A 25,869-nucleotide genomic window follows, 5' to 3' on the forward strand; every position below is an offset into this window, starting at 1 on the left:
AATATCTTCTTCTATAAAACAACCATTGTTGTTTCTTCTTAGTATATTCTCATTTCCTCTTAGTATATTCATCTTATGTGTATATAAATATACCAAAAAGTGGATTCTCAGTATTTCTTTTTAGTATATTCTCATCTGTGTCAAATGTATTGCTTTTATAGTTTCGTTTTATGTATGGTTTTAGACTCTTCACCTTTATGAATATTTCTCTTAAAGTGTGAATCTCCATGTAGGAACCTGTCTTCTCATATAATCTGAACAGTTTAGAATCATGGTATTCCTTTTATGGGACCTTATACATCAGTTGATACAGTCTCAGTTTGGAATACATGTTTTGGGCATTTTTATTGCATTTCTGGTTTATATTAACATCATTAGGATATTTTAATCCTAATATCCTTTCAGTGTAAAACATATAACTGATCTTTCAACCAAGCCACAGACCTTTACCTTGATACTGGTTAGTTTTTATCTTCTTGGTGTTAATCCAGTGTGCAAGCATGTTAGGATGCCTTTGATTATTTGATTCTGTTTTCTATGTTAGTTTTCTGTACCAGCTTTGTGCATCCTGTGCTTTGTATCCCTTAATCGAGAAACTGAAATTTATGAATATAACAAGACTATGTTAATTTTGTAGAAATATATTTCATCCATTGCAAGATAACTATAGGGGAATGCTTTCACCGTCTTATTTTTTTTTCAGATTTATATGTTCTGAAATTAGGGTTTAAATATCTGATATTCCACTATCAGGTATTAGGAAGCATTTGTTTTCAGTTGTTTTCAATGACATGTTAGAATAAATCAACTTTCTCAAATACTGTCTTGGAATAGCATACAGAGGCTATACAAGCTGTCCCTTTATGGCCACACTCTGATGGTAATTCATGCTTATGCTGACCTCAACTTAATCAACCCATGAACTATTAGAATCAGCTAATTTGTTATTTATTTCTATGAGTAATTTATTTTTTCCGCTAGAGCTTCAGTGGACTAGCAGCAGCACAAAGTAGATTAACTTTTTTTTTTTTTTTTGGTTTGAGTCAACCTGATTGGTGTTTAATTAAATTGTTCAGTCACCCTCACAGAGGATGTTTTTGAGTCATATGAATACATCTTAGGTACCATTGATTTTATTCAGGGTGACCGTGAAGAAGTCTATTGACTAATCCAGGGTCCACATTAAATATTTTCCTAGCTTAGAGTATTTTAAACTTCTGGTCAACAAAAGCAACTGCTTTTATGGTTGTCAGTTCTCAGCAGAAATTTATAGTCTGAGACTAATGGACGTTGGTTCATTTCCAAAAGATCGTAGTATTACATGGTATTCATATTTAATTGATAACAGTACAAACTTTAATACATCATTCTGTATTATAGATTATATCATACTTAGCCATCAATTTTTATAATATGAGTGTACCCTGACAATGTGTTATTTTTGTGCAAGTAATGCAAGAACATGTTAGTGCAGGAATAAGGGACCTTAGAAAACATCAACTCATTTGCAGATTAAATCAAACAAACAAGCTAAACACATACACACATAGATTTGTGTTCATTCATGCACAGACATGGAAAAAAATTCAGACTAAATAACCGTGGTCTCTTGATTTCATTTCAGAGTTTGTTTCTTTGTATGTTTGTTCACTGTCCTGTGTCTATTGTTTGTTCACTGGCCTTCCTACCTCAGTCTGTCCCTGCTATAGTTCACCCTGTTTGAGACCTATCTTTCCAATACTTAGCTCATACCACCACCATACTTTAAAATTGTGACTGGTTCTCTCTTGCTTGCAAAAGGATGTGCCAACTCCCTTCCAGCTTGACCAGTGCCTTCCATGATCCTCACGTTTCTGTCTCTCCTCTTCACATATGGTATCTTATGTTCAACTGAACATTGGCACCTGCAGTTCTTCCAGCATGCCTGCTGCTTCAAGCCACGTACATACTGGGAATGCTGTCCCCTCTGTTTAGAATGTTCTTCCTGTCTTTCTGCAAAATTCTGAGCCATCTTCCTACATCCAGCACTGAGGTTTCCTCTGTGCAGCCTTTTCTGCCCACTCCTTAATTACTCACTTCCTGCCCTCTGCTACACCGGAACTTTTCAGTAGTTTTTTTGTTTGTTGGTTTTCCATGAAGGTATTTGAGTGTTTGAAATCCAGATATTTGTATGTCTGTTTTCACCGCTGGATAGCATGTATCTCCAGGGTGTGACTGTCATTATTTATCTTTCAAACTTTTCATCAGTTCTGTTATTATGAGAGCAGTGAGCCTAACACAATGCCCAGCAATTAATAGGAACTAAAGTCTTCTCGAATTGTGTAAAAGTGATTCTTTTAGATGACTAAGATATCCGTAAGATAGTAAGTGAGTGAATGATCGACATCCTGTAATGTTCACCATTGACCTAGGATCACCAGTTTCTCTCTGGAACTCATGGATGTGCTGTGGAGTCTGTCAGTAGAGATCTGGTAGTGCAGTTGCCTGGGCCTGAGGAAATTCCAAGTGTATTTGACTAGAAATGTCAGGCACAGTGGCCAAATGTTCACATGTAACATTGAGTTTTAAAAATTAGATCATATCATAAAATTTTGTTGGACCAATTTTGGTGATCATTTCCAGGTCAGCTATTTCTGATGTAAATGACGTGGAATTCACACTTGCTCTGCCTGGGTTTGAAGTTTGGTTCCTTGTTACTTCCTGTGTAATTCTGGGCAAGTCACTTCACTTCTGAGTCCTAGTTTGTCCATCTGCTTAATAGGGGATAGCACCTCATAGGAGTAGTATGAGGGTTGAGTGAGAGTGACTTGATGATGGATGTTAAGTGCTTAGGATAGTGTGCAGCGCAGAAGAAAACCTCACATGCTAGCAGCACTGCTGCATCCTGGTGAATTATGTTTAGGTGAATACAGAATGCTTATCAAGCTTGTTTAAGTGCAGGTGCTTTGCAGTTAAACATCCCATAGTTTACTTATTATGTGACTCGGCCATATTATTTAATTTCCCTGCTTCTTTTCCTCTTCTTAAAATGGACATCATAATTTGACTCACCTTATGAGTTTGGAATGAGGATTGAATGAGAAATGCATATAAAAGGTGCAACGCAGAACCCTGCATATATTAGGAGCTTAAAAACAATTAAATTGTTCAGTCACTCCCAGAGACAGAGATTACCCAGAGCTGTTATACTGACAGAGATTACCCAGCACATTCTAGAGAAAACTTTAAAAAATGAATATCAGTTCTTTCATAGCATTTGTTTTTATTTGTATATTTTTGCATGGTTTTTATTTTAAAATTAGTTCATTATAGCTTAGCAGGAATAATTTCATATTTGTTGGGCTTTTCATCATTGTCGGTAAGATCCTAAGTGCTGCCTAGGGCTGCGTATAGTTTCAAGCTACAGAATTAAAGGAAGGAGATCAGCTCTGGCTACCTTTTAACCATTTGATGTGAAGAACTTTTACCTCATCATCTTGGGTGTATAAGATTTCAAAGTGGAAATATCAGTGAAGAATTAAAGTGCAGTTGTTGGGGTACTTTCAGACAACCAGTGCAGAGTAGCATGAGAGATGCCCTCAGCACTGCCTGGCCCAGTATCTCCTCAGATGAGACCACAGGCGAAAGGGAGTGTGAAGAAGACAGCCATTCTAGCTTGGGACGTCATGGCATTCTTTACAAACAGGAGTGGCTGTGTTTGGGCACTGCTGGTTGCTAGAGAATGCATTGCGAAACACAAGTGCCGTGCAGCCCTGCTCTCGTGGACAACTGCTCTGAGCACCTCAGGAACCATTTGTTTGTGTGAAAATTCTCTCTTTAGTTCCAAATCCTTTCCATTACCCACTCCAGTAAGGTTTTCTTTTTTTATTTTTTTGGAAATATTTCAGAAAATCTTTCTCTGCCCTCAATTTGCCACTTACTTATCGTATGTGAAAACAAGTTTTAATTCCCCCTTTTTGTTACTTTATGTGGTGGTAGTTCTATATAAAATACGTAAGTCAAGCAGGCAGCTTTATGAAAAATCTGTGGACATAGGACAGAAAGTCCAGTTTGCCCTCCTGGGTAAGTGAAAGATTGCCAGGTAGGTCAGATGTTTAATGTTCGAATCCAGTTTACTTGGGTGGTTGAGTGTCAGTTGACCAGAACCTTGCTGTGAGGAGACAAGCACAAATCAGCTCCCTGGAGTCCTCACAGTGCAGTGCCTCCTGCTTGCCTCACCCTACCCTGCCCAGTTTTCATGTCCTTTGGCTCCAATGTGACAAAGGATTCTGTCAGCCTGATGTTGTATCTGATCTGCCACTAATGCTTTATTCCCCCATAGAAGAAATCAGATGTTTCCAAAGTGGTAAGACTCTTCTGTCAGAAGATGAATGGAAGGTGTTAGTGCTGACAGGAAATACAGGAACTCGAGCCAATGTCACTCTCTGGGTGTATGGAGATAAAGGAGTCACTGGGCCAATAAGTCTTCGCAAGGACAGCTCAGAGCAGCTCTTCCTTCCTGGACAGGAGGATGAGTTTCAGGTAAACAACACTGTGATATTTTCCTGTGAACATTTCAAAGACATTTCTGTAATGTAGAAGTGTGTGTGTGTGTGTGTGTGTGTGTGTCTCCTGTTAAAATGGATCTCTGGTCTTTTAGAATGCCTGTAAGTTAATAATGCTTATTGTAACAATCAAAGGAAATATTTTTGCTCACGTATCTTATTCGAGCAAGGAGAGTTGTAGAAAAAACTACTTTCTTTAAAGACAGTTTATTTTAGTATATTTTCAAACCATGGGTTTGGAACTGGCCCTATAAACTACCAACTTCAACTCAATTTATAACCAGCTTATATGCTGTATAGAGATTCTTCTGGTAATGAAAACTCTTCTTTTATATACTTGCATATACTTATAGATGTTGCTCAGCTGAGCTATACAGGTGTGAAATTATTTTCCTTTTATAAAATTTGTTTCATATTTTTAATTAAAAAAGTCTTAAGAATGAAATAATTTCCTTGGCATCTTCACAGGCCATGTTTTGAAGCTCTGCCCATGCCCATTCTAATTTCTCTCTCTTTTACTTCTTAGAGTCAGAGAACACTAGGCTGCTTAAGTTTGCATGTGGCTGGTTGCCTCTCCTAGTTCCTCAGAGCTTTGGCCAAGTTTCAATTAGGACAATTACATTCCACTTCACTAATCCACCCTTCCACCCCCACTGCCTGTGAAAGCTCTTTGGTGCACTGTTAAACAGCAGTCATTTTCTCTGGAGGGTATTCCTTTTGCATCCTAAGGCTGACTAGAGAATAGAGAATGATTGAGGACAACTCGTGTTGCCAGGAACCCAAGGCTATTTGGGGCTACAGTACCTGGCAATCACTAATACCCAAATGGTTTCTAGATTTTCAGACCTAAGCCTGTCATTCTACTTTTGTAATCATTAAAGTTAATTTTCGTTGAAGAAAAGCAGTTGTCTGCAGTTGTGGAAGAGCACTTTGGCTCCTTGCACAGGCAGCCATACCTTATACAAATACATATTTCAAAAGATTATGTGAAGATAATTGTTTAGAATTCAGAATGTGTGTGTATGGTTAGATCCCTAAGTCACCCCACAAAAGTCTAATTTTCCCATAATATACCTTGTGGTATATGTATTTATATGCTGATAAATCCTATCAATGTTTTTCTGAAAAATTTACTTATGGTCAAATCTTGGAATGAATGGTATAGATTCTCAGTCTTGATGCACATTGGAATTACCCAGGGAGCTTTAAAAACTACTGATGCCTGATTCCACCTCCAGCAATTCTAGTTTAATTTGCCTGAGGTGCAGTCTGGGTATTGAGGTTTTCAGATGTTCCCCAACTGATTCTAAAGTGCAACCAAGGTTGAGAATGCTGGATATAGCACTAGACTGCAAATCAGGTAAGCTAGATTAGAGTCCTTGCTTCCCACATGTTAGTTATGTGACCTTGAATATATCACTTAACTTCTCCAGGCCAGCATTACCTTTATGTATAGAATACAGGCAATAATATCTTTTCTTTCTAAATTTAAAGTAGTGTGGTGACAAAAAGAGAAAATGTGTATAAATTAAAAAAGGAATCCTATTGACATATAGTAAAACTCATAAACTGGTTAAGAACAGAAGCCTTGGAGTCAGAGACCAGGTTCAAATCACCCTTTCACTAGTTTTGTGACCTTAAATAGACTGATTATCCTTTCTAATCATCAGTTTCCTACTTAGTACAAGGTAGGTAATAATACTTAAAAATCTTGCTGTGAAATTTAAAGAATGCCTGGGAAGGTGTGTGTCGTGCGCTGTACCCGGTAGATGGAAAGTGCTCTACAGGTGACAGATTGCAGGCACTAAGGACTCTCGCTCTGCTGGTAAATGGCTCAGGATATGTTTTCTACCCACCTCTGTCATTTACTGTGAAGAGTGAATAGCTCTAGATTATTACCTCAGTGGTGGAGATTGGGGCTACATGTGGAAGCTCCCAGGAGCGTAGAGTCTTGTGGACTCCAGGCCAGCAGGATGCGCATTGCCTGGGAGCTTGTGAGACACACAGAATTTTGGTTCCCATCCCAGACCTACTGGATCAGAATCTGCATTTTAACCGGATCTTCATGTAATTTGTGTGTGCGCTAAAGTTTGAGAAGCACTGGCCTAGGGGTTAATGGGCTCTGGGACTGGGGCCTTGTGATAGTTTGAGAATCCTAAATTAGGATGAATTGACACATTTCTACTCTCTCTCCTCTGTGAGTATTGATTCTCTTGTTCCTTTTAATTGGCATCATTTGCCAGTTCTAAGTTTGTCTTTCATTCTCTTTTCCTTCTTTCCAGTCCTGAAGTGAGCATATAGCCATTTTTGAGGACAATGTGGGATATTTTATTAAACCTGGGTTCAAATTTTACTTTTGGAACTTTCTGTGTATCCAGCTGTGTATCCTTAGACAAATGACTTAACCTCTTTGAGTTTATTCATCTTTTAAAGTAGATGCTTAAAAGAGCCTTACCCTTCACAGGGTGACTGTGTGGATTGTCAGGGACAAGAATATCAAGTCTTTCCCGCCTGGCTGGCACAGAGCTGGGTAGCAGTTAGTTCTGCTCTTCTGCAGTGACAGGCACATAGGTATCAAGTCACATATGCTTGGTAACCAGACTGTTCAGATATCCCTTTATTGTTTTCACTTAAATTGTGGAGAAAGGAAGTTTACACTTAAGTGCTAATAGATTCTTGGGACAATGAAAGGATATTTAAAGTGTGATTTACCTTTTAGACACAAAGTAGCCTCAAACTGGAGGATAACTTCCTGCTTTCTCTGGGAGGAAGAGCTAGCCTCTGAGTTCTGCCACTGAAACCAGCTCTGGGAATAAGGAAGTGGGGGAAATTGGCTGTTGGGGATTAACATCTCTATTTTCCTCCTTCCCAGTTGACACCAGCATAATTTCTCTTGACCTGGTATTGAAACAGGCCCAGTTCTGTTCTAGCTGCTGCAGTCTGTAGGGGAAAGTGGTAGTGGGCACTTAAAAAAAAAAGAATTGTTAGCATGGGAACTGGGTATGAAAGACGAGTTCTGATAGTTTCTGGGTGATTTGACTGTCCCAGCTCTTTCAGGGTCTAGTCCATAGGTAGGCAATGTCTAGTCAGATATAATATGCAAGTGCCTACCTATTTATATCTCTAGTCTGCAGAGGTAGATTGGCACCTATAGTAGAAATAATGACAGTGGCTGTTAGGTAAGCCATTAAGTAATAAGGTGGTATATTACATTTAAAAAAAATTCTCACAGTTCAGTGACCTGGACATATTTTATTATACTAAAAATATCTGCTTATAAGTCTGTCTCCCTTGCTAGGCTGTGTATTTCTCCAAGTTAGAGACAGTGCTGTCATTTTCATCTTTGCATACCTGTGGACCTTCATATTGTTTATTGTTTCAATATACATTTATTTAGTTGAACTGAAAATTTTATGCCATAAGCATTATGTGACCATTCTTACAGATAAAGAAATTGAAGATAAGAGAAGTAAAAAAAACATATTTTACTCAGTTTACAACAGTCAAGCTCCCAGTTGAGCTCCAAGTAATCCCAAAGCCAGTTCTCTACGATGCTACCTGGATTAACAAATACTCTTGGTCCTCATCAAAAACTAAAACAGCACCCATATTCTGTGGGCAGGTTTGCTTCTCTTCCTTGAACGTAGAACATCTATATCTTAACCTAGGTATCATCAAAGACGACAGGATTTTGAGTACAAGGAAGTTCTAGACTCACACTTTGCTTAAGCTTGTAGAAATCACCATATTTAGCTTTTCTTTGGTGAAAATTTTTTTTCTTTTTTATTTCTTAAAATATGAGCCCATCTTTCTGTCATTGGAACTCAGAAAGTGTTGGCTTCCAGTGAGAAATGTGTGGTAGTCGGAGAACTGAGCATATGTGTGTTCTTCATCCTGTTCTCTCATTTGACTCCTTCTGCATATTTTTAGTCAAGTCTCATGATATTTCTGTCTCATACTCTGTGTCTGTGAAGTTCACTGATTGTTTCTTGAGGGCACTTATTTTCTAGACTCTGAAAGAATTCCTGAGAGCTTTTTAACTATTAGGAACAAAAAATGCATTTAGTGTAAAGAGAAAGAATTTTTTAATGTGCTTAATTTAAAACATTCTGATAATTTTTTTCTTCTTTGCATTTCATTTAGGTTGAAATAAGAAGCATTGGAAACATATATAAGATAAGGATAGGACATGATGGAACCAGTGAGCAACCCGAGTGGAAATTGCAGAGGGTAATCATGTCACTTATTTTTTTCTTCATAGTTATTCTCTGATGAAAAGAAGCAAGCAGGCTATGTAAAGCAGTGAAAATGGTATTTTCCTAATTACAGATGCCCCTTGACTTACAGTGAAGTTATATCTCTCTAAACTCGTGGTAAATAAAAAATATCCTAAGTCAAAAACGAATTTAATGCCAGTGACATAGCAGATGGTTCCCTACTTACTATGGTTTGACTTAAGATTTTTCGACTTTATGATGGCGTGAAAGCTCAGTAGAAACTGTAACCCATCATAGAAGTCATACAGAGCTCTCTGACTCATGATGGGTTACTTCCCAGTAAACCTGTCATAACCTCAAGAAATTGTAAGTTGAACTATGGTAAGTTGAGGACCATCCGTATCGTAAATAATGTGAACAAAATTTTTGTGGGCATAACACTGTAAACAAATATGGTTCATCCTTGTGAAAGGTTTTTTTTTTTTTTTTTAAATAGCATATTTATGGTTATATTTGCAAAGGTAATATCTGTTCATAGAAGAAATCTGAAAAATACAGTGAAGTGTAAGAATAAAAATGAGTTGTTATTCATTGATCATTAGATGACCCGTCTGGTGGTGCATTTTTTTTTTTTTTTCAAATCTTTTTTCTATGAATCTCTTTCATGGTTCCTTGGAGTCTCATGTGCTTTATCTCTCTCAGTATACATATAGATACATACACACACACACACATCACATATATATGTGTAAATATCAATGTAAAATATAGCCATGTGCCACAGAGTGATATTTTGATTAGCAGTGGACTGCATATACAATGGCGGTCCCATAAGATTATAATGGAGCTGAAAAATTCTTACTCCCTGGTGATGTCATGGCTGTTGTAATGTCCTAGTGTAATGCATTACTCATGTATTTGTGGTGATGCAGGTGTAAACAAACCTGCTGTGCTGCCAGTTGTATAAAAGTATAGCATATTCAATTATGTACAGTACATAATACTTGCTAATATAAGCAACTGTTACTGGGATGTGTTTATATATATATATATAAAATATATTTTCTATATATACATATAATACCATATACTTTTAATCACTTAGAGTGTACTCATTCTACTTATTAACAAAAAGTTAACTGTAAAACAGCCTCAGACAGGCTTTCAGGAAGTATTCCAGTAGAAGGTATTGTTATCATAGGAGGTGACGGCTTCATGCATGTTGTTCCCCTGAATATCTCCCAATGGGACAAGATGTGGGGGTGTAAGGCAGTGATATGGGTGAACCTGACACTGTGCAGGCCTAGGCGAATGTGTATGTTTATGTCTTTATTTTTAACAAGAAAACTTACAAAGTAAAAAAGAAAATTTAAGTAGAGAGCCAGGCACAGTGGCTCATGCCTATAATCCTAGCACTTTGGGAGGCCAAGGTGGGTGGATCACGAGGTCAGGAGTTCGAGACCAGCCTAACCAACATGGTGAAATCCTGTCTCTACTAAAAATACAAAAATTAGCTGGGCGTGGTGGTACGCACCTATAATCCCAGCTACTCGGGAGGCTGAGGCAGGAGAATCACTTGAACCTAGGAGGCGGAGGTTGCAGTGAGCCGAGATCTCACCACTGCATTCCAGCCTGGGCAACAAGGCGAGACTCTATCTCAAAAAAATAAAATAAGTAGAAAAAAAGCTTATGCGCTGGGTGTGGTGGCTCACACCTATAATCTCAGCACTTTGGGAGGCGGAGGCGGAACGAAACACCTGAGGTCGGGAGTTCAAGACCAGCCTGGCCGACATGGTGAAACCCCATCTCTACTAAAAATACAAAAATTACCCGGGTGTGGTGGCAGGCACCTGTAATCCCAGCTACTCGGGGGACTGAGGCAGGAGAATTGCTTGAACCTGGGAGGCAGAGGTTGCAGCGAGCTGAGATCACACCATTGCACTCCAGCCTGGGGGACAACAGCGAGACTTTGTCTCAAAAAAAACGCAAAACAAACAAACAAACAACTTATGGAATAAGGATATAAAGAAAGAAAATATTTTTATATGGCTGTACAGTGTGTTTGTGTTTTAAGCCAAGTATTATTACAAAAGAGTCAAAGAGTTTTTTAAAAATTAAATTTTTAATTTATTATGGAAGAAAAAATTTTTTTACGAATTTAGTGTAGGGTAAGTATACAATGTTAATGAAGTGTACAGTAGTGTACAGTAATATCCTAGGCCTTCACATTCACTCACCACTTACTGACTCACCCAGAGCAACTTGCATCCTGCAAACTCCTTTCATGGCAAATGCCCTATACAAGTGTACCATTTTTAATCTTTTATGTTCTATTTTTACTTTACCTTTTCTATGTTTAATAAGTTTAAATTTGTAAATACTTACCATTGTGTTACAATTTCCTATAGTACAGTAACATGCTATACAGGTGTGTAGCCTGTGAGCAATAAGCTATACCATATAACCTAGGTGTGTAGTAGGCTATTCCATCTAGGTTTGTGGAAGTGCACTCTGTGATGTTGACACAATTATGAAATTGCCTAACAATGCATTTCTTGGAAAGTATCCCCATTGTTAACACATGAATATATATAAAAACATATGTATAAATACCTTAAGTATGTACATATAAATACATGTATATATATGTTTATATGTGCTTTGCCCTTTTAGTGAAATTGAATCATTCTATGTATGTACTTTGGGATCCTGGTTTTTTTATTTTTTATTTTTATTTAATCATGGCAGTAATAACAACAATAATAATAATACTGAGTATTTGTTGAGTGCTTAACATATGCCACCTACCTGACAAATACCATTGTATTTCTGTGTGATAGCAACTCTTTGTTTTAGGTACCATTAATATTCTATTTTACAGATGAGGAGACTGAGGCTTGATAAAGTTATTTGCCTGAGGTTCCTCAGTAAGTGGTCTTATTGTATGTTGGACTCCAGAGATTGAGATCTTAAGCACTATCATTGGACCTTAAGTTTATTTTCAAAAATAGATGGTAATTAAAATCTTAAAAGCCTTGAGATTTCTGTATGGAAGCACTAGATTATAGTGGAGTCAGATGAAATGGTTTGAATCGTAGAACATCTTTGCTTTCTGGCTTTAAATACGGTACCTGTCACTGGTTCCTTTACAGTACATGACATGTTATTCCAAAATGCTTGAGGTTTAAAATTTGGAATACCACTGATAGAGTCTAGCAAAATATTTCTTTCTTTTTAAGTGTTTCTTAATTTTATCTGTGATTTTTATTATTGTATCTTTGGTTGTATAATGAAAGTAATTGAGAAAAATTTATTAATTTAGCTGAAATATTTATTGTAGCATTTCTTAGCATATGCCTATATAGTGAAATGTTTTCTAGTCGTACAGGAACAGGTAAATATGTTCCAGTCAGTAAGTCAAGAAATTCCTACTTAGCACCTAATATAAACCCTGCATTATGCTAGACGATATGGAGGATTTGAGGAAACCATTTGGTGACTTTAAAGTTTTCTATTTAGAAGCATTGAAAGAATTTGAAGAAGAGAAAAGCAATGACCTTTTAATAAGATGCAAAAACCATGGAACCTACAAAGTGTAGTAAAATCACAAGCTCTGTGCCTGTGAGTTACTGGGAAAGGCGAGTCAGAACATTTTAAAAGAAACTTACCCTTGAGTTAAGTGGGCCTGAAGTCAATAGCATGGCTTGTGCTTTCTTTGGGGCCTGTGAGTGAAAAAGTGGTTGAGCGGTATAGCAACATCACTATGTAGTGATTCTTCAACTGGAGGAAAAAAAACATCCCCAGCATAAGCCATCCAAGGAAGGAGCACTCAGTCCTGGGAAACAAGGGAGGGGTCATCCATTCCTCTGGTCAGTGGTAAAGGCTTCTGTGAAGAGTAAAGTGGGTAGAACACTAATTAATTGATTGAAATGAGCAGCTCGAATTGTCATTACCAAAGCAGTGTAAGAGAAGGGACTTTTCCTACAGCGTACTTTACTTTTTACTGTGAAGTGATTTCAAATTTATTTTAAAAATTACAAGAATGGAAAAAAGAACTCAAATTTCACCCAGATTCCCCATTGTTAAGGTTGCACCCCATCTACTTTGCCATTCCCTGTTAAAATGTATATATCTATGTGTGTTTATGTGTGTGTTTTAATCATTTGACAAATATTTACTGACATGATGTCCACTGATTCTTCGGTTATGTAAATATCTTATTCACCATAAAATTTTTACCCACTAATTTTAGGATCCATTGATGATTCTTGCCTTAGTCAGTTAGTACTGTGATGGTTGCCAAATGGTGATTTTTATATTTATTGTTATTTCCCTACATGTTAATTGGCATTCTACTACAAGGTAGAACTTCTTCCTTCTCTCCATTTCAAAATTTCATTTATTTATTTATACCAGTGTGTACTTGCAGATCCCTATTTTATTTGATGGGCTAATCTTTATTAACATAATTTACTTTGATGCCGAAACCATCCTTCATTTTTTCCTGTAAGCCCCTATATTCTTTTCACTTGTCACTGTCCGTTCTACGAGGACTTCTTTACTTTCTGATTTGAAAAGTCGTTTCAGGCTTATCTAGCACTTTCTTTTCCCTAGCCATGGAATTACCTATTTCTCAAGGAGCCCTAGTTTAATTTAGTGAAGAACGTCTTTTAGACACCAGTGTTTATGTGAACCATTCAGATAAGTTACTTTCCCCACTAATGCCCACTCACCTCAGCCCTGAGGCCACTTCCCATGATGTGAAAAGCCAGCCATGCTTCTGCTTTCCCAAGATGCTCCCCAATAAATGTTTCCAGTGTGGAAAACACTGAGTTTCCCACATGAGTTTTGGAAACAGAGTTTTTCATTCCTCTCTTGGAGGATCACAATGCAAATAAATATAGTAAAGACTCTGGGATGCCCTGTGGTAAGGAAATCTGTTTAACAGCATTTCCAAAACTAAATTCACCAAGGGGGCCATATTTTTCAGGTAAAATCTATTAACTTTCTATGAAAGGAATACTGTGCATTACTGTAGGGGTTCGAGACATTTGGGGTTTGATTTAGGAAAAAGATATGACTATGGTGCAGAGGCAGTAGCACACCTTTTATTAGCACACAACATCACCTAAGATGTGACAAGGTTGCATATGGAGGAAGTTCCCTCCAGCAGTGATCTGTCCAGAAGCCACAGTGCAGGCCTATACTCAAAAGGGGAAGAGGGCAAGGGAGCTCCCTAGGGCGCCTAGGTGATGTCTCTGAGTGCACAGTGGGGACTTGTGTCAGAGAGCCCCAAAGGGATGGTTATGAAATATTGCATCCTAAATATGTAAAATAATTTGTTCCCCAATGAGAAGCAAAGTGTCTATTTGCAAAGCTGAAATAATTTCCTTGTGTTTGAAGGATCTTTACATAGACTGGAATTTGTCAGACACAAGCTGTTTGACCTTGTTTAGGTAGAGTCACTTGATAAATACGTAGACCTACAAATATTTTATTACCGTCTCTTACAGTCCTATTCAAGCATATAGAAAAAATTCTGTATAGATGACTACCATCTTCTGTCTGACAATTAAACTCCAGTCATTATTTCTTCTCTCAGTATTTCACAAATACACTGGAAGTTTACTGCTATACAGTACAAAATTTTATTCCTCCACATGCATTTGCTAGTGGCAAAGTTCAGTAATCTTTATGTCTTTTATATAGTCTTCTTAATCAGTATTTCCCTTTTGTTATATTGCATGGACTATGCTAGTCAAATTAGCTTTATATTTTAGGACAGGTTAGGACAAAGGCAATTTTTAAATATATAGATTTAAGTGTGTCAGGGTGGGAGAGAACACATCAAGTCTCTCCTTGGACTTTGGTGCTAGAATAAACAATAGCACAGATGTATAAAACTATACATTTGTACTCATTCAGAAAACAATTGTACTCGTATTCAAAGTATGTTATCAAGTATTACTAGAAGAGTTGATAAGAGTTGCAAGAGTTCTGTTGGTCATTTGAGCATGCCAACATGACTAAGATGCAGTTCTTGTCTTCAAAGAACACATCCCACCATTAACCTAACTATAAACCAGATTGTGCTTAGTTATCCATAAAGTTGTCATTGTAATTGTCCCAGTCAAAATGGCACACGCTGTCTCTACATCTGTCTTCCAAAATATTTTTGGAGAGAACTAAATTGATTTCTCCCTTTTCTCAGGTTCTGAGCAGAAAGGTTGGGTAACCTGACCTAGATGTTATATTCTCGTTACTGAATTCTAACATGTTAATTCAGACTTTGTAAGTACCACCATCTGTCTGTTCCAGTCAACTATTTTTAGGATATGTATTTAACCACTTGGTTGAAAATTTTTAAAGTAATCCAGGAATTTTAAGTTTCTAAGAAACAAGAATGAGTTTTTATGGTAATATTCTCTTGTGAAACAACTAATATTTGCTGTTGTAAATCAGTAGGGGGAGCTCAGCAAATGAACTTTAGTTTCTATTGAAGGCATTCCTAAAATTATTCCTGTTCATTTAGGAAATTAAAACAAATACTGAATATTTTATGTGATAAAGACACTGCTGTTTCCTTTTCCTTTATTTTTTCCCCAAGCACTTTTTTCATTTGTTTGTTTGCAAGGAAAATGAATGCATGTTTCAGTGAAAAAATGGTTTTGGAAATTCACCCTTTTTCTATTTCTCATCTATCCCAACATAAAGTTTGGCTTTGAAGTTTAATGTTAGTGCACTTTTTCTCAGCCATATCGACTCTTTCATAGTACTCACATTTGGCAATTCTGTATCAGCGCTAAAGCAAAAGTCAAGGCTTTGGGTCTTTTTAGTATTGACAGAATAATACTAGATGATGCTTCAGTCTGAAAGCCAAAAGAAAATACTATTTCCAAAAAGGAAAATGATTGGTTTTACAGTGACCAAAGGCTGCCTTTTGTGGACTTGGAAAATCTGAAAGTCTGCCATTATTAGGATATATGCCATGAGGGTTCCCCCCATTAATGATCAACCATTTATAGCCAATAGCTATTGTTCATCTTGTGATGAACAATGCAAGCACTTATGGAATGCTGTTGTTTGGGGGAAGCTGTTGTTTCTAAACAAGTGTTTGTTGAAATTATTCCCAGTGTCCCAAATTAAAATGGGTGAAAATCTAGTTTTTGACATAGCATTTTGAGCAGGGAGCACCTGCCCATTTCATGATACTCTGGTACTTTGGGGCTTTTGATCTAGTGGTGGGTCATGTGATGTCATTCAGACTCTTAAACTTGTATTCCTTGATCATACTTCAGAGGCCTTTGAGAAGGTCTGACTTGCTATTTCAGCCGTATTAATACACATTAACCAACTGTGCTGTCTAGCATTCAAAATACAGTTGTAGAATATTAATCCAAGTGACCATACTGATTTTAGGTAATGGGTAGCTTGGACTCAAAACGAGATGGCTGTAACTGAACATAGACAGATAGTAATTAACTTTGAATATTGAAGAAAGAAAGATAAGAATATATTTTAGAAAATGCTGTTAAAACTAATAATTGTTTTTAAATCTTAGGTTTTCTATTTTTTTCTCTCTGGAATTGACTTTGACTCTTTCAAATTGAGGTAATAAGCTTTAGAGTTGAAGTCAAAAGACTTGAAAGATGTTTAATTTCTAAAAAGTTAAAAAATCACCTTTTCTCTAGGTTTTTCTTGTTGTAAAATAGGGCTCAACGGTACTTGGTATCTCACAAGTTGTGAATATCAGTGAAAAAAATAAATAAAACATAATCAGACCTTTTTGATTCCCTCATTCAACCTGCTCTCCTTCATTCTTGTTCGTCTGAGTAGATGGTGTCACTGTCTACCTAGTTGTATAAACCAGAATCCTACGAGTTTTCCTAGAGTGTTTTATTTCCCTTCCCTCCAAAATCCAATCCCTCAGGAATCTCCTGCTGACTCTATTGCTGAAAAATACCTCAATTTTGTCTATTTTTCCTCCATCTTATTACCATCACTTTACTCCAAGTTGCAATTTTTTCTCTTCTCTCTGCTGTAAAGGTCTCCCCCCAGCTCAGTATCCAGATTTCAAAGAGCAGCCAGAGTGATCTCTCATAAACATCAGTCAGATCATGTCCCCTCATGTAATCTGTCCCCTGCCCACCTCTTTCTCTGTCCCTTCTCATGCTGTGGAAGCCACACTGGTCTTCTCCTGCTTTAGAGGTCCTTTGCTATACAATCTCAAGGGAGCCCACGTTTGCTCTTGATCACATCAGCATGGTTTATTATCTTTATAACACATCCCTTATCTGATATTTTACATTTGTTTATTGTCTGACTTCCACTAGAAAGTGAGTGACTTGAGAACAGGAGCTTTGTATTTCAGTGTTATAATACCAACTCCTAGAGTATTGCCTGTCATACAGTAGATGTTAGATAAACATTTGTGGAACGAATGAACAAATAAAACACATTTTGTTTATTTAACACGTATTTATAATATGTAAAGTACGGCTGGGTGCAGTGGCTTATGCCTGTAATTCCAGCACTTTGGGAGCCCAAGGCCAGAGGATCTCTTGAGCCCAGAAGTTCAAGACCAGCCTGGGCAACATGGGAAGACCCCTGTCTCTACAGAAATGCAAAAAATTAGCTGGGTGTGCTGCAGTGAGCTGAGATTGCACCAGTGCACTCCAGCCTGGGTGACAGAGTGAGACCCTGTCTCAAATATATAGCCTGGAGAGTCTTGGAGGTTTGACCCATTCACACAGAATTAGTGGCGACATAAGGCCAGTGCCCCTTCTCTTGGCCCATGGCCTAATGCTCTCTCCAATGTCTGGGCTGCCTCTGCAGCACATTTGCTAAACATTAACTGGATAAATAGGCTCAAATAGAATAGGAATTCTCTCAAAACTGTTTGATTATTCTAAGTCTTTGAATTGAAGTGGGTCATAGGTTTTGGTGAATTCGTTATTATTTTAACCTACTGCTGGTTAATATGATATGGTAACCTACTTGATATGAGCCCCAGGCAGTCCTGAAATTAGCAAAATTAGGTAAGAAATGCCTTATTTTTTTGAAGTTTTAAAGTATCTCATAAATATTTCTAGTTCCTTTTCATTTCCAGTTACCTCTTCACTTCAGGGTTCTAGAAAGAACCACATAAAGGAAAGAGCAAGTTCTGAAATGCAGTAAGAAAAATAGTTTGTTTTTGAGGATTTTCTAGTTCAGTGAACAGCAGGAAGCACCAGCTTCTTTTGACAAAATCTCCAGGCAAATGTTTAATCTCAAAAGACTCCAGTAGTTTATAGAAACATTCTCAAAGTTGTGCCAGCTTATTTGAACCAAAGATAAATTCATGTATTTGATAGTCCCTCAGTCAGTTGTAAACACCATAGTTGGTTCTCTTTGTACAGTCCTTGCAACAAATAGGGTGTTATCACAAGGCACAGGATGACATTTAGAGTCAAGCTTTGACTTTGTGTCTGATTTGCAAGAACACTTAAAATGTTCTCTGTTAACACATTTAAACCTTACTATATTTTCATATTTCTGGCTATACAAAGAAAATATTAATAACTGACATGACTGCCCCATCCACCATCCCCAGTATCAGATCTTATAGAGTACTGTAAATACTTTGTGTCCAACAAACGTGTTGGTGACTATTTGCCTTTACTTTTTCAGAAAAAGCTTTGTGTGTATGGAATCTGTAATGAAAGTAGAAGTATTTTTTGTTTTGTTTTATAGAACAAAGGTTTATGGTATTTCAGAGTAGGATTTCTAAAAGGATTTTTTTCTAAATCCTTTCTCATCCTAATGTATTCTTTGTGTTCTAACCAGTGTTTATCTTGCATCCACTGTTAAGCAGACAACTGGCCACATGGGTAGCTCTCAGAAAGCATTTGTTGACTCTGGTTCTATATCATTTCTCTTCTAGGAAAAGATAAGATTATTTTATTTATTTTGTTCAGGATTAAATGAAATGTGTGAAGAGTGTTTTATAAAAAAGGTAGAATACAAATATAGATGGTGGCAATTGTTGTTGGTTATTAATTACATTTAGTCAGGATGTGGAGTGAGGCTATGGCAAAGGGCAGTTGGCTCATTCTGCCCTCGCAAACCCGAGTCTTCTGGACACAGTGATGACCTTTCTTCTGACCCAACTGGACCTGATCCTTGCTCCATTGATATCTAGGTTGACATTAAATGCAGGCACTAAGAACAGTTAGAGAAGGGGCTCGGGGAGGACATGAAAGAAGAGGTAAAGCCTTCGAGAGGAGTTGGGACAGTGCCAGTCCTTATAGTTTAGAAAGGAATGGCCTCCTTTTTCTTAAATGCTCCGGCCTGAGGTACAAAAGACCAGAATGGGAGCCATTTTAGGGAAAGCAGGCAAGGATTGCACAGTGATCTAGGGGCCCAGGAGACTAGAAGTGCTGGAGAGCTTTCTTGGGAGGATGGGATGAGTGGGAGACCTAGCTCAGAGGACAGCTTTGGGATTCCAAAGCTTTGGAGATTTCTTTTGTTGTTGTTGTTGTTGAAGTTAGAGGTTTTGCCTTTTGTTTATGAACTCCTTGATTGATGGGCTAGAGAATTCATGGAGGGGCCTAGGAGAGAGGAAGCAGGAGAAGCTACTTCAGACTGGCTAAGGGGAGGAGAGCCAAAGGAGACCGTTAGTTGTCTTCCCAGATGGTTGTGGTCAGCTCTCCCAAGTACAGTAGGAGTCAGGGAATTGGATTAGTGTTTCTCATTCTGGTAATAGAGAACTGAACATTTGGCTGAAGTGTTCCTTGTGCAGTCTCTAGGAGGTTGTTAAAGAGTGAGGAACCACAATCCCAAATAATTGTTAAGAATTCTGATCTCTAATCTCTGAGATTAATTTTGATACTATTATTATTAATAACAATAAACGTGTTGAGCACTCAGGGTATATACATGATCACTCTTAATGTTTATACCACAGCAAGGTAGATACTATCATTATCCCAATTGAGAACATTGAGGTTTTGAGAACTAGGCAGTACCCATATCACATAACTAGCATGTGGATCTGGAAAGAAGTGGTCTTACTTCTAGGCACAACCACCCTCTTACTGTTAACTTGGAAGATTAGATGTTCTGAAATCAAGCTCTTTTACAATGTTCTTAGGTATCACTGAGAGGTGAAGCCAGCTGGACTTCCTGGGTCAAGTGGGGACTTGGAGATCTTTTCTGTCTTACAAGAGGATTGTAAATGCCCCAATCAGCACTATGTAGCTAGGATCGTAAAATGCAACAATCAGCGCTCTGTAGCTAGCAAGGGGATTGTAAAATGCACCAATTAGCGCTCTATAAAAACGTACCAATCAGCACTCTGTAGCTAGCAAGAGGATTGTAAAATGCACCAATCGGCACCCTGTAAAACTCACCAATCAGTAAAGCGCACCAATCAGCAGGAGTCTAAAAGTAGCCAATCACAGGGAAGATTTAAAAAGGGCATTCTGATAGGACACAATGGAACATGGGAGGGGACAAATAAGGGAATAAAAGCTGGCCACCCCTGCCAGCAGTGGCAACTCTCTCAGGTCCCCTTCCATGCTGTGGAAACATTGTTCTTTCGCTCTTCACAGTAAATCTTGCTGCTGATCATTCTTTGGGTCTGTGCCATATTCAAGAGCTGTAACACTCACCGTGAAGGTGTGTGGCTCCATTCTTGAAGTCAGCAAGACCACGAACCCACCAGAAGGAACCCACTCCCGACACACCGCCACCCATTCTTGAGAAAGTTCTGCTTTGGGAAATAACTTCCTATGTGTAATCATTTATAGTTTACAAACCGTTTTCTAAAAGGTGTTTTAATCTCATTTTATTACATAAGGCACTTTTCAGCTTGTTGAGATGTGATGGCAGTTTTGCAAATGAGGGCCTGAAGATGACAGGTCCTCTTGTGGAACTTTTATAAAAGTGCTCGGTGAGCTGCCATGTTTGTGCTGGTTTGTTTTTGAACTGCATGATGGGAGGAAGTGCTTCTGACAATTTGTACTTTGCAAACATTTAATCTTTGATTTAACTCACCATCACAAGACTGCTATTGCTCACTGATCCACCAAAAAATGAGGTAAAATAAACTTTTATACTTGTTTTCCTTAATCTTTCTTAATGTATGCATAGCTCACATTTATTTCAGTGGTTAATGGTTAAGGCCATACACCTGGTAAGTAGCAGTGCCAATACATAAACCAAGGTCTTTTAATTCAAATCCAGGTTTGTTTCACTTGCCACATGCATTTTACTGAGTCCTGCCATTAGCTATCATGTAACTGGGTTTAAACATTGTGGTCGTCCTGGAATTTTGCCTTCTTACTAATTTAACAGTTGAAAAAAATTTTTGTGAAAATAAAAACAAACCTAACTGGAGATTACCTAGATTCTTTATTTTTCTGTTTTGAGCCATCATGACTTCGAAGGTAAATGGAACTCATTTAGAGCCCTCGCCATGGAGGCTTTTCAGTGGTGTTGGTGGGATTGCACTTAAGTCAAATCAGTGAGGCTTTCTTATCAGTGGGCTCTTCTAAGGATGAAGGGATGATGGGGCCTTAGAAACCAGAGGCTTCTTGCCAGTTTACATGGAGAGGCTAATGTAGAGGAAGAACCTGTTGAAGTTTTAGGTAGTATGACCTTGTAATCGCTTAACATTTTCTTAGGTTCTTGGAAACTGTGACTTCAAACAAAACTTGGTATAATGAAACTAATTACCACAGGCTAACGGATACAAACAAGAGTTAAATTTCTAGTGCATATTTCTGGTCCCAAAAACATCACCAATCTTATAAAGTCCAAAACACTTCACATATTAACCATTGAAATAAATGTGAGCTATACATAAATTTAATAAAGATTAATGAAAACAAGTAAGAAAGTTTTACCCTATATTTGGTGAATTAGTGAGTGATAGCAGTCGTAGTTTTGGTGAGTTAAATCAAGGAATAAATGTTTGCGAAGGGAAATTGTCAGGACCACCTCCTCCCACCATGCAGTTCAAAAACCATCACAAACATGACAACTCGCTGAGTGCTTTCGTCCCCTAATTGTTTATTGTTGTACATTTGTATGATTATTATAGACGTTACACATTTTTATTTGACAATCATTTGTATTCATTCGTTCATTTTTCAACCTGCTTATTCCAGTTCAGAGTTGTGGGTGGGCAGAGCCTGTCCTGGCAGCTCAGGGTGCAAGGTGGGAACTGACCTGGCCAGGACGCCATGCCATCATCCCATTGCAGGGCACACTAATACCCACACACTTGCACACCCCCCACACTCTCACACTGGGACCATGTAGACACACCAGTTCCTCTAACATGCAGAACTTCTGGATGTTGGAGGAAACTGGAGGACCTGGAGAAAACCCATACAGACTTAGGGAGAATGTGCAAATTCCACACAGACACTGGCCCCTGTCTAAATAAAGAATGATATAATCCAAAGAGAACATTTCCAATTTCAGCAGAATATATTATATTAACCTTTTTAATATTAATGTATGTATACATATATACATTTCACTAATGTTAATATGAAGTATTTATATAGTTTATATAAAATTTTATACATTACATATAATCTCATTTAATATCCACAGTAACCGTATGAGATAGTCATTATTTCTATTTTAAAGATGAGAAAACTGATATTCAAAGTGGTTACATGATTTCTCATGGTCAGTTGGAAATGCCAGAACTAGACTTTGGTCACAGTTTTTCTAGCTGTCCAGTGTTCTTTTCAAGACCTCTTGCCTGGAGCAAGTAAAGATACAGTCGTCACTCATTAATAATCAGGTGTGCTGAGTTAGTCTGTAACCTGTGTTGACAAATACACATTTCACGTAGTTATTCATTTGATCATTCATTCAACAAACGACCCAAGGACTGCCTTGTGAAAGCTTGTGGTAGTATCAAGATGGATAGGACATGGTTTCTTCCCTCAAGTCAGTCAAATATTAGCTGTTAAATCATGAATAGGGAGGCTGTCACGGATCACAAAGTAGGGTTGCTGAACCAAACTGGGGGCTCACAAAAAACTCCTTAGAAGAGGTTACATGTAAGCTATGAAGGATGGGCAGAGTCATCATGGTAATGAGTCGGGATGAAAACTGTTCTAAGCAGAGCTATGAGTGTATGTGAAAACTGACATGAGAGGGAAGGTAGCCAGGTTGAGGAACCATGAACAGATCAGTACAACTAGAACATAGCACGTGAAGGAGAAGTATCTAGCAAGATTATGACCCAACCATGAACTGCTCATTGTATTGAGGATTTGGGATTTTATACTATAGGAAGGACTGTTTAAAAAAAGTTGTGTGCAGTGTGCAAAATGATCATATTTCTGTTTTAAAATAGTCTCTCTTGAAACAGGCTAAAGGCAGGATTGGAAGAGAGCAAGAACAGCAGACAATGGGTTATGGCAGCAAGCTTGAAGAATAAGCCATCTGAGAAATGGTGGCACCTGCTCCTAAGACCAGGAAGCAGAGAAAATTGAGGAGGGACAGGGACTTATTTAGAAGATTAGCTGGAATCTTAAAAGTATAAGGACATTTTTATCTATCGTGATAGGAGGCAAGACAAACAACTGTGGGCTTATGCCTGGAAGTCCTCTACTAGTCTTCTGGCATGTGAAGGGGAAGATAAAGGGAAGGGGCCTTTGTGTGGAACAGCCACCAAAGGGGCTGACGAGGGGTTGGTGGAGGAGTCACTGGGCTGGGGGGAAAGGCAGCTGCCTGCATGCTGGAAGGTGCAGGCATTTGGTCTCTGGCAACTGGGGGTTTATTTAGAGCCTACAGATGTTATAAATACACTTAAAAGGCATTCACTTTTTTTTTTTTTTTTTTTTGAGATGGAGTCTCACTCTGTTGCCCAGGCTGGAGTGCAGTGGCGCGATCTCAGCCCGGGAGGCAGGTTCACGCCATTCTCCTGCCTCAGCCTCCCGAATAGCTGGTTCTACAGGTGCCTGCCACCACACCCAGCTAATTTTTTTGTGTATTTAGTAGAGACGGGGTTTCACCGTGTTAGCCAGGATGGTCTCGATCTCCTGACCTCGTGATCCACCCACCTAGCCTCCCAAAGTGTTGGGATTACAGGCGTGAGCCACAGCACCTGGCAAAAGGCATTCACTTTTTTTTTTTCAAGTTCTGATGTATGTCTTGCTTTGGTGACTAATATGAACACAAGATCTCCTTTCGAGTTCTCTGAGATTGCTTTTTTTTCAAATCACTACGACAGGTGAAATTGAGAGCTTTGAATCTGCTAGAGTCCATTTCAAATCTTCATGCCTCCATTTTCTTATCTATTAGATTGAAAGAATTTTACAAGTCTGGTTGGTTAAGGTTAAAAGATAATTAAAATAAAGCACTTAGCATAATACATGGCAAATAAAAATTGCCTAATAAACAGCTGATGGTACTGCTACTACTGCTACTACTACTACTGCTACTACTAAGTTGGTGCAAAAGTAATTGTGGTTTTGTCATTAACAGTAATGGCAAAATGGCAATTACTTTTGCACCAACCTGCTACTACTACTACTACTATTGCTACTACTACTAAGAACCATCACCACTATCACCATCATCAGAGTATGCAGTACATTTTTGAAATCCCTGGGATGCATTTTGAATTCCAAATTCTTTGAGAAATTGGAGATGACACAATTTGGTCATTTTTTCTTCTAATTCCAGGTGACCATGCAACATACGAAAAGCAAGAAGATCCTAGATTTTGCAGCAAACGTGCGGCTCTCTCGGATTCAGGCAGATGGGGATGTTGTCTGTGAGCTTCCTGTAGTAAAAGGAGGACAAGCTATTTTTCCATGTGTGTTATTAATCTTCAGTAGCATCTATTCCATAGACAAATTGTTTGGTAGTTGCTTAAATTTGCTTCTAAGCTCTTTAGTTACAGAATATTTTTCCTGCTTCTAAGAGAGTTGTTTTACTCTTGAGAAGTGACGTTTTTAATGTCACAGCATGAGTTGCTGGTGGATCTTAGATTAAATGTAATCTCAAAATTGTTCTTGTGGCCCAGCCACAGTCACAAAGGCTGAGGCTATGAGAGACAAGAAATGCTGTGACTGCGACTCACCTTAGCTTTGCCTGGGGCCAGCTTACCTCCTTGCTTGATTTCTTTCCTCATCAAACCTTACGTCATTTTAAACTTTAAACATAATGTACAATAACAGTCACCCTTACCACTAAAATACTAAACATAAAATGTCCTCTTATGTCATATATAGAAGAACAACCTTTTAAAAAATCTTTTATTTCTCTTTCCGAAAAAGCAATAAACCTTCTGGCCTTTTGTTCATGGTATAAAAATGCCCGTGTATGATTAAAAATAATTGAAGCTCAAAAGCCTCTCAATAGACACAGAAAATCCAGATTAGAGGAATTCTCATATATGTTTTTCTTTTTTCACTGTAGCCTGAAAACCTATGGATCTGGGTTCTGTTTATATGGATTTCAAGGTAATGTATTTCCTCTTGTTTTCTCTCCCTGTTGCTTTGCCAGTAGTGAGATATCAGGTTGACGTCTACACTGGGAAGCTGAAGCATGCAGAAACGGAGTCTGAGGTTTTCCTCTGTCTCTTTGGGGAGAGGGGAGACTCTGGCCTCAGACTGCTGTACAAATCTAACATGCAAGTAAAATTTCAAAGAGGACAGGTGAGTCTATACAAATAATTTCCCAGATTCTTAACAATCTCTCTGAAGATGGCCATCTATGATTTAAAATTTAAAAGGTGTTTGGCACTCTTCAAATGTTAGTTTTAGGACATCTTTAACACGTTTTCCTGACCTGACTTTCTAGTGTGCTTTGTTTTGGAAGTTGTTCTTGCAAGAAAAATGGGACATACTAAACCAACAGTAAATAATAGAACAAAGAAAATATATTAAGGATTAGTGATTGTGTGAGAAAAAGAAAAAAATGAAAAGACAAGGAAAACATTTTTGAATGTGCTCTCTTAGGTTTGAAAGATACAAGGCATTATTTTAAAAGATAAGGCCATATAAATGCCATTATACTATATTTCATATGATAACACAATGCCCTTTAATCTATATAACATCTTGAATGGGGCCAACTGTTATTTTCACACC

General features: G+C 38.0%; 1 protein-coding gene across 1 annotated transcript in view; it reads left to right on the top strand.

Moving 5' to 3' along the window:
• RP1 (RP1 axonemal microtubule associated) overlaps nucleotides 1–25,869 on the top strand; it is a 325,891-nt gene that overhangs the window by 172,311 nt on the left and 127,711 nt on the right. Inside the window, exons 18-21 of the mRNA XM_038000500.2 lie at nucleotides 4,322–4,521; nucleotides 8,688–8,774; nucleotides 24,458–24,590; nucleotides 25,283–25,434. Coding sequence (XP_037856428.2) covers nucleotides 4,322–4,521; nucleotides 8,688–8,774; nucleotides 24,458–24,590; nucleotides 25,283–25,434 — 572 coding nt within the window. The remainder of the gene's footprint in view (nucleotides 1–4,321; nucleotides 4,522–8,687; nucleotides 8,775–24,457; nucleotides 24,591–25,282; nucleotides 25,435–25,869) is intronic.

This window comes from Chlorocebus sabaeus, chromosome 8 (assembly GCF_047675955.1).
Source record: "Chlorocebus sabaeus isolate Y175 chromosome 8, mChlSab1.0.hap1, whole genome shotgun sequence".
Classification (NCBI taxonomy): domain Eukaryota; kingdom Metazoa; phylum Chordata; class Mammalia; order Primates; family Cercopithecidae; genus Chlorocebus; species Chlorocebus sabaeus.